The 13,485-nt window shown below is 38.3% G+C and overlaps 1 protein-coding gene across 1 annotated transcript; it reads left to right on the top strand.

Annotated features, from left to right (window-relative positions):
- Window positions 1–11,036: 11,036 nt before the first annotated feature.
- On the top strand, window positions 11,037–13,154 carry LOC130934899 (uncharacterized). Its single transcript, XM_057864421.1, has 2 exons — window positions 11,037–11,354; window positions 13,071–13,154. Exons 1-2 carry the CDS (start codon window positions 11,037–11,039, stop codon window positions 13,152–13,154), a joined length of 402 nt encoding a protein of 133 aa, XP_057720404.1.
- Window positions 13,155–13,485: the final 331 nt, after the last annotated feature.

The following is a 13,485-nucleotide window of genomic DNA, read 5'->3' on the forward strand; positions in this document are numbered from 1 at the left end:
AAAACTAACTAGATCATACTAAAAACATATTAAAAACAATGCCAAAAAGCATACAAATTATCCGCTCATCACAACACCAAACTTAAATTGTTGCTTGTCCCCAAGCAACTGAAGATCAAATAAGATAAAAAGAAGAGAATATGCAATGAACTCCAAAAACATCCATGAAGATCAGTATTAATTAGATGAGCGGGGCTTTTAACTTTTTGCCTCTGAATAGTTTTGGCATCTCACTCTATCCCTTGAAATTCAGAATGATTGGCTTCTTTAGGAACTTAGAATCCAGATAGTGTTAATGATTCTCCTAGTAAAGTATGATGATTCTTGAACACAGCTACTTCATGAGTCTTGGCCGTGGCCCAAAGCACTCTGTCTTCCAGTATTACCACCGGATACATACATGCCACAGACACATAATTGGGTGAACCTTTTCAGATTGTGACTCAGCTTTGCTAAAGTCCCCAATTAGAGATGTCCAGGGTTCTTAAGCACACTCTTATTGCCTTGGATCACACTTTATTTCTTTCTTTTTCTTTCTTCTCTTTTTTTTTCGGTTTTTTTTTCGTCTGCTTCCTTCTCTCTTTTTTTTTTGTATTCACTGCTTTTTCTTGCTTCAAGAATCATTTTTAATGATTTTTCAGATCCTCAGTAACATGTCTCCTTTTTCATCATTCTTTCAAGAGCCAACATTCATGAACCACAAATTCAAAAGACATATGCACTGTTTAAGCATACATTCAGAAGACAAAAGTATTGCCACCACATCAAATTAATTAAACTATTATAAAATTCAGATTTCATGCAATTCTTTCCTTTTCAATTAAGCACGTTTTTATTCAAGAAAGGTGATGGATTCATAGGACATTCATAACTTCAAGGCATAGACACTAAGACACTAATGATCACAAGACACAAACATGGATAAACATAAGCATAATTTTCGAAAAACAGAAGAATAAAGAACAAGGAAATCAAAGAACGGGTCCACCTTAGTGATGGCGGCTCTTTCTTCCTCTTGAAGATCCTATGGAGTGCTTGAGCTCCTCAATGTCTCTTCCTTGTCTTTGTTGCTCTTCCCTCATGATTCTTTGGTCTTCTCTAATTTCATGAAGGATGATGGAGTGTTCTTGATGCTCCACCCTTAGTTGTCCCATGTTGGAACTCAACTCTCCTAGGGAGGTGTTTAGTTGCTCCCAATAATTTTGTGGAGGAAAGTGCATTCCTTGAGGCATCTCAGGGATCTCATGATGAGAGGGGTCTCTTGTGTGCTCCATCCTTTTCTTGGTGATGGGCTTGTCCTCATCAATGGGGGTATCTCCTTCTATGTCAACTCCAACTGAATAACAGAGGTGACAAATGAGATGAGGAAAGGCTAACCTTGCTAAGGTAGAGGACTTATCCGCCACCTTGTAGAGTTCTTGGGCTATAACCTCATGAACTTCCACTTCTTCTCCAATCATGATGCTATGGACCATGATAGCCCGGTCTATGGTAACTTCGGACCGGTTGCTAGTGGGAATGATTGAGCGTTGTATGAACTCTAACCATCCTCTAGCCACGGGCTTGAGGTCATGCCTTCTTAATTGAACCGGCTTTCCTCTTGAATCTTGCTTCCATTGTGCGCCCTCTTCACATATGATTGTGAGGACTTGGTCCAACCTTTGATCAAAGTTGACCCTTCTTGTATAAGGATGCTCATCTCCTTGCATCATAGGCAAGTTGAACGCCACCCTCACACTTTTCGGACTAAAATCCAAGTATTTCCCTCGAACCATAGTGAGATAATTCTTTGGATTCGGGTTCACACTTTGGTCATGGTTCTTGGTGATCCATGCATTGGCATAGAACTCTTGAACCATCAAGATTCCGACTTGTTGAATGGGGTTGGTGAGTACTTCCCAACCTCTTCTTCGGATCTCATGGCGGATCTCCGGATATTCACCCTTTTTGAGTGAAAAGGGGACCTCGGGGATCACCTTCTTCAAGGCCACAACTTCATAGAAGTGGTCTTGATGCACCATTGAGAGGAATCTATCCATCTCCCATGACTCGGAGGTGGAAGCTTTTGCCTTCCCTTTCCTCTTTCTAGAGGTTTCTCCGGCCTTGGATGCCATAATGGTTATGGAAAAATGAAAAAGCAACGCTTTTACCACACCAAACTTAAAATGTTTGCTCGTCCTCGAGCAAAAGAAGAAAGAAGAGAGTAGAAGAAGAAGAAATGAGGAAGAGGGAGAAAGTGGTGTGTTCGGCCAAGAAGGGAAAGAAGGGGTTTTTAGGTTGTGTGAAAATGAAGGGTTGAAGAAGGGTATATATAGGAGAGAGGGGGGTAATGGTTCGGCCATTATGGGTGGGTTTGGGAGGGAAAGTGGTTTGAATTTGAAGGGTGAGGTTGGTGGGGATTTATGAAGGATGGATGAGAGTGGTGAAGAGAAAGATGGGATTTGATAGGTGAAGGGTTTTTGGGGAAGAGGTTTTGAGGTGATTGGTGAATGGGGAAAGAAGAGAGAGAGTGATGGTGGGATCCTGTGGGGTCCACAGATCCCGTGGTGTCAAGGAAAAGTCATCCCTGCACCAAGTGGCATCAAAATCCACGTTTTGAGCCATTTCTGGCGTTAAACGCCGGGCTGGTGCCCATTCCTGGCGTTTAACGCCAGGTTGTTGCCCTTTTCTGGCGTTTAACGCCAGTCTGGTGCCCCTTTCTGGCGTTAAACGCCCAGAATGGTGCCAGACTGGGCGTTAAACGCCCAACAGCTAGCATTATTGGTGTTTGAACGCCAGCTTCTTCTCCTCCAGGGTGTGCTGTTTTTCTTCCTGTTTTTCATTCTGTTTTTGCTTTTTTCATTGTTTTGTGACTTCTTATGATCATCAACCTACAGAAAAGATAAAATAACAAAAGAGAATAGTTAACTATAAAACATTGGGTTGCCTCCCAACAAGCGCTTCTTTAATGTCATTAGCTTGACAGAGGACTCTCATGGAGCCTCAGAAATACTCAGAACCGTGTTGGAACCTCCCAACACCAAACTTAGAGTTTGAATGTGGGGGTTCAACACCAAACTTAGAGTTTGGTTGTGGCCTTCCAACACCAAACTTAGAGTTTGACTGTGGGGGCTCTGCTTGGCTCTGTTTTGAGAGAAGCTCTTCATGCTTTCTCTCCATGATGATAGAGGGATGTCCTTGGGCCTTAAACAGCAAGGATTCTTCATTCACTTGAATGATCAACTCTCCTCTATCAACATCAATCACAGCCTTTGCTGTGGCTAGGAAGGGTCTGCCAAGGATGATGGATTCATCCATGCACTCCCCAGTCTCTAGGACTACGAAATCAGTAGGGATGTAATGGTCTTCAACTTTTACCAGAACATCCTCCACAAGTCCATAGGCTTGTTTTCTTGAGTTGTCTGCCATCTCTAGTGAGATTTTTGCAGCTTGCACCTCAAGGATCCCTAATTTCTCCATTACAGAGAGGGGCATGAGGTTTACACTTGACCCTAAGTCACACAAGGCCTTCTTGAAGGTTATGGTGCCTATGGTGCAAGGTATAGAAAACTTCCCAGGATCTTGCCTCTTTTGAGGCAGTTTCTGCCTAGACAAGTCGTCCAGTTCTTTGGTGAGCAAGGGAAGTTCATCTTCCCAAGTCTCATTTCCAAATAACTTGTCATTTAGCTTCATGATTGCTCCAAGGTATTTAGCAACTTGCTCTTCAGTGACATACTCATCCTCTTCAGAGGAAGAATACTCATTAGAGCTCATGAAAGCCAGAAGTAAGTCCAATGGAATCTCTATGGTCTCATTTTGAGCCTCAGATTCCCATGGTTCCTCATTGGGGAACTCAGAGGAGATTGGTGCACGCCCATTGAGGTCCTCCTCAGTGGCGTCCACCTCCTCTCTTTCCTCTCCATATTCGGCCATGTTTATGGCTTTGCACTCTCCTTTTGGATTTTCTTCTGTGTTGCTTGGGAGAGTACTAGGAGGGAGTTCAGTAATTTTCTTGCTCAGCTGACCCACTTGTCCTTCCAAATTTCTGATGGAGGACCTTGTTTCATTCATGAAACTTTGAGTGGTTTTGATTAGATCAGAGACCATTGTTGCCAAGTCAGAGGTATTCTGCTTAGAACTCTCTGTCTGTTGCTGAGAAGATGATGGAAAAGGCTTGCCATTGCTAAACCTGTTTCTTCCATTATTGTTGTTATTGAAACCTTGTTGAGGTCTCTCTTGATTCTTCCATGAGAAATTTGGGTGATTTCTCCATGAAGAATTGTAGGTGTTTCCATAGGGCTCTCCTAGGTAATTCACCTCTTCCATTGAAGGGTTCTCAGGATCATAAGCTTCTTCCTCAGATGAAGCTTCCTTAGTACTGCCAGGTGCGTTTTGCATTCCAGACAGACTTTGAGAAATCAAATTGACTTGTTGAGTCAATATCTTGTTCTGAGCCAGTATGGCATTCAGAGCATCAATCTCAAGAATTCCTTTCTTCTGATTTGTCCCATTGTTCACAGGATTCCTTTCAGAAGTGTACATGAATGGGTTATTTGCAACCATTTCAATTAGTTCTTGAGCCTCTGTAGGCGTCTTCTTCAGATGAAGAGATCCTCCAGCAGAGCTATCCAAAGACATCTTGGATAGTTCAGAGAGACCATCATAGAAAATACCTATGATGCTCCATTTAGAAAGCATGTCTGAGGGACATCTTCTGATTAGTTGTTTGTATCTTTCCCAAGCTTCATAGAGGGATTCTCCATCCTTCTGTCTGAAGGTTTGGACTTCCACTCTAAGCTTACTCCATCTTTGTGGTGGAAAGAACTTTGCCAAGAAGGCATTGACTAGCTTTTTCCAAGAGTCCAGGCTTTCTTTAGGTTGAGAATCCAACCATATTCTAGCTCTGTCTCTTACAGCAAAAGGGAATAGCATCAGTCTGTAGACCTCAGGGTTAACCCCATTAGTCTTGACTGTGTCACAGATTTGCAAGAATTCAGCTAGGAACTGATGAGGATCTTCCATTGGAAGTCCATGGAACTTGCAATTCTGTTGCATTAGAGAAACTAATTGAGGCTTAAGCTCAAAGTTGTTTGCTCCAATGGCAGGGATAGAGATACTTCTCCCATAGAAATCAGGAGTAGGTGCAGTAAAGTCACCCAGCACCTTCCTTGCATTGTTGGCATTGTTGTTGTTTTCGGCTGCCATGTGTTCTTCTTCCTTGAAGAATTCGGTCAGGTCCTCTAAAGAGAGTTGTGCTTTAGCTTCTCTTAGCTTTCTCTTCAAGGTCCTTTCAGGTTCAGGATCAGCTTCAACAAGAATGCCTTTGTCTCTGCTCCTGCTCATATGAAAGAGAAGAGAACAAGAAAATGTGGAATCCTCTATGTCACAGTATAGAGATCCCTTGAAGTGTCAGAGGAAAAGAAAAATAGAAGAAGAAAAGGTAGAAGAATTCGAACTTGATTAGATAGAGTTCAAATTGTGCATTAAGAAGGAGTAGTACTCCATAAATAGAAGGATGTGGGAAGGAGGGAAGTAATTTTTCGAAAATTAATTAAAATATTTTGAAAACATTTTTTTTTTGAAGAACACTAATTGATTTTCGAAATTAAAAGTGGAAAAGAAATCAAGTGATTTTTGAAAAAGATTTTGAAATTAGAAGTTTAAAAAGATTTGATTGAAAACTATTTTGAAAAAGATGAGGTTAAGAAGATATGATTAGTTTTAAAAAGATGTGATTGAGAAGATATGATTTGAAAACAATTTTAAAAAGATTTGATTTTGAAAATTAGTGACTTGCCTAACAAGAAAAGATATGATTCAAACATAAAACCTTCTTCTACAGGAAAGGCAAAAAAAATGTTCAATCAAATCATTAATTGTTAGTAAGTATCTTTGAAAAAGGAAAGAAATTGATTTTGAAAACATTTGATTGAAAAGATATGATTTGAAAAAGATTTGATTTTGAAAAACTTTGAAAACTTAAAAAAAATTGATTTTGAAAACAAAATCTTCCCCCTAGCACTATCCTGGCGTTAAACGCCCAGAATGGTATACATTCTGGCGTTTAACGCCCAAAATGCTACCTCTTTGGGCGTTAAACGCCCAACCAGGTGCCCTGGCTGGCGTTTAAACGCCAGTCTGTCTTCTTCACTGGGCATTTTTGAATGCTCAGCTTTTTCTGTATAATTCCTCTGCAGTATGTTCTGAATCTTCAATTCTTTGTATCATTGACTTGAAAAGACACAAATTAAAAATATTTTTGGATTTTTAATAATCAAAATGCAACAAGAATCAAATAACAATGCATGCAAGACACCAAACTTAGCAGTTTGTGTACTACTGACACTATATGAAACACCAAGATACTCAAGTCAATAGAATTTAAAGATCAAAACAAAGAATTATATGCATGGATTCGAAAGATATAACAAAAACATGCATTTGACACCAAACTTAAGATGAGACTCTAGACTCAAGCAAGAAACATAAAATCTTTTTGGTTTTTATGATTTTGTGAAATTTTTTTTTTGTATCTTTCGAAAATTAAGTGGAAAAAGATATCAAAATTCTTAATGAGAATTCCAGGAATCAGTGCAATGCTAGTCTAAGACTCCGGTCCAGGAATTAGACATGGCTTCACAGCCAGCCAAGCCTTCAAAGAAAGCTTCGGTCCAAAACACTAGACATGACCAAAGGTCAGCCAAGCCTCAGCAGATCACTGCCCCAAAAGCAAAATTGATGAAAATCAACAAGCTCTTGTGGTGATAAGTTGAAACCTCGGTCCAATCAGATTAGACATGGCTTCTCAGCCAGCCAGATTTCAACAAATCATCATGAAACTCTAGAATTCATCTTCAAGAATTTCGAAAAAAAAATACCTAATCTAAGCAACAAGATGAACCGTCAGTTGTCCAAACTGAACAATCTCAGGCATTGTTACCAAAAGCTTGCTCAAAACTTGAACAATCCCCGGCAACGGCGCCAAAAACTTGGTGCGCGAAATTGTGAACAATACTTTTCACAACTCTCATAATCCCTGGTCATGAACTCCAAAATTTGGTGGTTCAATTCCATGGCATTACACAACTTCGCACAACTAACCAGCAAGTGCACTGGGTCGTCCAAGTAATACCTTACGTGAGTAAGGGTCGATCCCACGGAGATTGTTAGCATTGAAGCAAGCTATGGTCATCTTGTAAATCTTAGTCAGGCAAACTCAAATGTATATGATGATGAATGAAAACAACATAAAAGATAAAGATAGTGATACTTATGTAATTCATTGGTAGGAACTTCAGATAAGCGTATGAAGATGCCTTCCCTTCCGTCTCTCTGCTTTCCTACTGCCTTCATCCAATCCTTCTTACTCCTTTCCATGGCAAGCTCGTGTAGGGTTTCACTGTTGTCAGCAGCTACCTCCCATCCTCTCATTGAAAACAATTGCATATGCTCTGGTCACAGCATAGCGGAATTCATCTGTCGGTTCTCAATCAGACCGGAATAGAATCCAGTGATTCTTTTGGCGTCTGTCACTAACGCCCCGCCCTCAGGAGTTTGAAGCACGTCACAGTCATTCAGTCATTGAATCCTACTCAGAATACCACAGACAAGGTTAGACCTTCCGGATTCTCATGAATGCTGCCATCAGTTCTCGCCTATACCACGAAGACTCTGATCTCACGGAATGGTTGGCTCGTTTGTCAGGCGAGCACTCGGTTGTCAGGCGATCAACCATGCATCGTGCAATCAGGAATCCAAGAGATATTCACTAAGCCTCAGATGCTTGTAGAACAAGAATGGTTGTCAGTCACCTTGTTCATGAGTGAGAATGGTGATGGGCGTCAATCATCACCTTCATCAAGTTGAAGAACAAGTGATATCTTGGACAAAGAACAAGTGGAATTGAATGGAAGAACAATAGTAATTGCATTAATACTCGAGGTACAGCAGAGCTCCACACCTTAATCTATGGTGTGTAGAAACTCCACCGTTGAAAATACATAAGCATAAGGTCTAGGCATGGCCGAATGGCCAGCCTCCCAATGATCTAAGATAGCATAAAACGGAGATAGCTACCAAAGTCCTCTTGATACAATAGTAAAAGGTCCTACTTATAGATAACTAGTAGCCTAAGGTGTACAAAGATGAGTAAATGACATAAAAATCCACTTCCGGGCCCACTTGGTGTGTGCTTGGGCTGAGCCATGAAGCATTTTCGTGTAGAGACTTTTCTTGGAGTTAAACGCCAGCTTTAGTGCCAGTTTGGGCGTTTAACTCCCAATTAGGTGCCAGTTTCGGCGTTTAACGCTGGAATTCCTTGAGGTGACTTTGAACGCCGGTTTGGGCCATCAAATCTTGGGTAAAGTATGGACTATTATATATTGCTGGAAAGCCCAGGATGTCTACTTTCCAACGCCGTTGAGAGCGCGCCAATTGGGCTTCTGTAGCTCCAGAAAATCCACTTCGAGTGCAGGGAGGTCAGAATCCAATAGCATCTGCAGTCCTTTTCAGTCTCTGAATCAGATTTTTGCTCAGGTCCCTCAATTTCAGCCAGAAAATACCTGAAATCACAGAAAAACACACAAACTCATAGTGAAGTCCAGAAAAGTGAATTTTAACTAAAAACTAATAAAAATATACTAAAAACTAACTAGATCATACTAAAAACATATTAAAAACAATGCCAAAAAGCATACAAATTATCCGCTCATCACTTGTCCCAGATTTCCTTTGCCGTTGTGCATCGTGATACCCGTCGGTACTCCTCAAAGCTGACAGCACAGTTGAGCGGGTTTACTGCATTGGCATTTAACTCTACCTTCTTCCTATCTTCCTCGGTCCATCTTGCTTCTGGTTTGAGGGTGACCACTCCTTCAGCATTTGTGGTAGTTGAAAATTGAGGTCCTTCCAAAATAATCTTCCAAAGTCTGTAATCTACAGCTTGTACAAATATCTTCATCCTCTCCTTCCAATAGGTATAATTTTTCCCACTGAAAAGAGGAGGTCTGTTGCTTGATTGTCCTTCGGTCAGATTATAGGACACCACATTTGCGCCACTGTTTTCCGCCATGAGGATCTTTACTCCAAGCTGCAAAGCTTGATCTCTTTGAGACCAAGCTCTGATACCAATTGATGGTTTCAGTGGCTAAGAGAAGGGGGGGTTGAATCTTAGCCCCCTTTTTGCTTGTTGACACTTGCTGGACTCAAAGGAAGCTTTTCTGTTTTTTTTTTTTGCTTGTCCCTAGCCACGAGACATTTTCATTTTGTCTCGTCACTTGACACGAGACATTTTTTATTTTTTATCTGAACAGTAAAAACAGAATTGAAGTAGGAAGAGAAAGAAGATAACACCCAGATATATCCTGGTTCAGCTGCTAAGTGCAGTGCAGCCTACATCCAGTCTCCATCACAACAATGATGGAATTTCACTATAATCATCCAGATTACAACTTGTAAAGTGCTAACCCAACTTACAAGGGGATTCCCACAGAATCATGAAACACAACACAGATGTACAAAGGAACTCTAAGACATCTATGGCTTTTTCTTTTAATTTTGCACTCTTTGCCTTTTTCCGCTCTATGGCTTTTTCATACAAACCTCACTGTTTGCCTTTTTCCATGAGACTCAAGACATGACAAAATTAAACAGAAAAATACAAAACAGAAAACATTGAAGGAGAAGAGAACTGCTAGCTTAGGTAGCTCTGAGAACTCTGTGCCTTGCACTCTCAAATCTTACTCCTTGAATCAAACCATGACTGTTTACCTCTTTTATAGAGAAGTGAAGCCTTCACAGTTGAAACACAAACCCGAGCTCAGCTTCTTTTCCTTCACAACAAAACCGGTTCGGCCACACAGAGAGAAGAGGTAACTCATGCAAAAACCAACATGCAAATACCTCTAGTCCTTCCTTGGTCATCACTCTTCATCAATCCGAGCGCTCCATCTTGGCTTCCTCTCCAAGATGGATTTCTGGCCCTTGATGCTTCATGATGATGATGACTTCATCTGTTTCAATCTCTGCCTCAACCATCACTTCGCCACTCTAGCTACTTCCTGTGGTGGTTGAGCAGAATCAAAGACAAGCCATGCCTCCAAAGATCTTCCTTGCTGGCCGAATCTTCATCCTTCTTTTTTTTTTGAGTATGAAGGATCCGAGGTTACCTCACCAAATCTTACCAGATTAGGTGATAATCTCAGCCACAGCATACTTTTCTTTTTCTTTTTCGTGCCATCAACTCGATGGTCTTTAGGCCTTCTTTCCTTTCCTTTCAATAGCTCCAAGTAGCTTCCATGGCTTCCTGTGTAATAACCGAAGAAGAGAAGCAAAGATAAGAGAGAGGAGAGAGAAGTTTGAACACAAACTAATGGGTAATAACAAAGTGAAATTAAAGTCCAACTTCCCTAGCTTAGAGTGGCGTGTAGCATTATGATCACCATCATGTCAATCACACTTTCTCTCTCATGTTCCCCATGCTAGTGAATTAAATTTCAAATCCTTCAAAAGAATGAAATGGAATCCGTTGGAAGCATTTAGGCTTTTCATTTGCTTCATGGATTCGGATAAAGCATGGAAACATTCACCAATATTGGGCTTGGTATCAATAGATTTCATTTTGGCCCAATATCATTTTCCTTTCGGACCATAGCATGCATAAACCACATTGGGCTATTGAATTTTGGCCCACTAAAAGCATTTGCTTTCCTGGTAAGTTTGGTTTCAGATCAATCATAGGAAGCTTTCATCAAAAATAAATATGGGCTCAGTTGCAATAACATTTTGTTTTCCGGCCCAATTAAAACCTGTATCACAAAATTATCAATTAACATATGATTAATAAAGATTGAACTAATAATTTTGTAATTAAATATTTTAATAATGTTTGTTCATCACAAATATTAATTTGGAGTTTTCCAAACTCATCACATATTATTCCTTCTTCTTTGAAATATAACTGGGAACCACCTCCAATGAATGTTTGTAAAGTGAACTGCGATGCAAGCGTTTTTGAAAATGAGCAATTAGCTGGCTTTGGATGTATTATTAGAGACAGCATGGGAATTTGGATAAAAGATTGTTCTGCCAGTATACCTCTTTCTAGTGTTCTCTGTTGTGAGCTTCATGCTATTTGGAGAGGGCTTGTTATGGCTTGGGATTGCGAGTGCAAAGAGGTCATCTGTGAAACTGATAATCTTAACGCGTTTCTTCTTGTTTCGCGAGGCACAACCAGCATGATTAGGAATGACTCTGATCTGCTTGACAAAATTAAAGAGATGCTCCAGCGCAATTGGACAGCTACTTTAGTTCTCATCCAGCGCACAGCAAACAGAGCGGCTGATTTAATGGCTAAGACTGTTGCTTTAAACAAGCAGGTGTATCTAGAGTGGTTACTGCCCCCTAATAATTTAGATATTATTATTAGAGAGGAGTGCTACTCTTTCTCTTAGTTCTTTTTTCTTTGTGTTATATTCAGTCACCAAAAAATCTACTATACACAAACTTGCAACACGACACGGCACAGGATAGCAAACACACGAATTTTAAAATAGAGTTACACTACGTGTACACTAAAATTAGCCACTAGTATAAAATACATGCTGAAATATAAATACACGTTGAAAATAAATTAAACCACATATGTATTAATACACAAATATATTGATGGTTGATTTTATTGGCTAATTTTAATGTATAAGTAGCATTTTTGTTTAAAATATTATAAGATACATAGATACAACATATATATAAAAAATAAAGTATTTTTTAGATAAATTACAATGATATCTTGATATTTTATTAATATTAAAATATAAAATAATTTTTTAACTATTTTTAATGTCTTCTTTTAATTATATAAAATAGGGTTAACCACAAAAAATACCCCAAAATTATTCAAATGCTGACAAAAATGTATCCGAATTTTACTATCGACAAAAATACCTTTAAATAATTTAAAAATGCAACAAAAATGTTCACTAGTAAATATATATTTTCAAAAAATATTTTAGAGATTGAATTTTGATGTGATTTTTTGTAGGCATAATTAAAAAAATGAGATATTATTATTTTTAAAATTTGGTAATTTTTTAAGTATATATTTTTTTGTGATTTTTTAAAAGTATTATTAGTTGTTAACAAAAAAATTACAAAAAACAAATATACTTAATAAAAAAATCACCAAATTTTAAGAGTAATAATATCTCTTTTTTTTTTTTAATTATGTTTGTAAAAATTTGTATCAAAATTTAATCTTTAAGGCATTTTTTGAAAATACATATTTAATGTTAGATAATCTTGCAAAAAAAACTAACATTAAATATGTATTTTTCAAAAAATACATTAGAGATTGAATTCTGATGCGATTTTTTGTAAGCATAATTAAGAAAGTAAGATAATATTATTGTTAAAATTTGATAATTTTTTATTAAGTATATATTGTTTTGTGATTTTTTAAAAATATTATTGGTTGTTAATAAAAATATTATTAAAACATATATACTTAACAAAAAATCACCAAATTTTAAGTATAATAATATCTTATTTTTATAATCATGCTTGTAAAAAATTGCATCAAAATTCATTCTCTAAGGTATTTTTGAAAAAATATATTTACTGTTGGATATTTTTGTTGTGTTTTTGAATTATTTGAAAACATTTTTATCGATAGTAAAATTCGAGTGTATTTTTGTCCCCATTTAAATAATTTGGGGACATTTTTTGTGGTTAACCTTATAAAATATCTAAAATATTTTTGTTTTAATAAATAAAAATATATATTATTTTTAAATTTATTTAAAAAATATATGTTAAAAATAAAATTAGACATACTTTTTTTTTTAATGCAAAGCTCAACACAGTAAAGTGGAGCAAACAGTATCTAACAAGTCAAAAAGAAAATAAATAAGACTAAACTAAACAGCTAAGAACTAGAGCAAACCCACAAGACCGATCCCAAGTCATCTCCGGCATAGCCATCAACAACAAAAAGGATCCACACAACTCCACTCATTAGCGTTAAGGAACGTCATGTTGATAACTTCTTCAACGCCTTTGTTGGTATTCTGAAATATCCTCCTATTTCTTTCCAGCCATATGTTCCAAAGGATTGCACAGAAGCACCTCAACCGCTGCCTTTGGTTCTCCTTACTCCGCGGTTCCTCTGTCCAGCTTAAAAAGTGCTCTTTCAGCGTCCTCGGAAAGGACCATCGTCTGCCAAGAGCTGATATCCAAGCATTCCACACCTGCCACGCAAAGGTACAGCCTAGAAACAAGTGATGTACATGTTCCACATCATTATTACATAAAACACAAACATTATCTTCCTGGGTGATGATACCAAACCGGCTTAGTCTTTCCTTAGTATTCACTCGGTCTATCAGCACGAACTAAGCAAATAGCTCCACTCTCGGTGGCACCAGACCTTTCCAAATACTTTTAGTAAAGCTGAAACTGGTTATCTCCTGTGGTAGTATTTCCTCCTGCCATACCTGCACAAATGAGTTA

The sequence above is a fragment of the Arachis stenosperma genome, chromosome 6, assembly GCF_014773155.1.
Source record: "Arachis stenosperma cultivar V10309 chromosome 6, arast.V10309.gnm1.PFL2, whole genome shotgun sequence".
Lineage (NCBI taxonomy): Eukaryota > Viridiplantae > Streptophyta > Magnoliopsida > Fabales > Fabaceae > Arachis > Arachis stenosperma.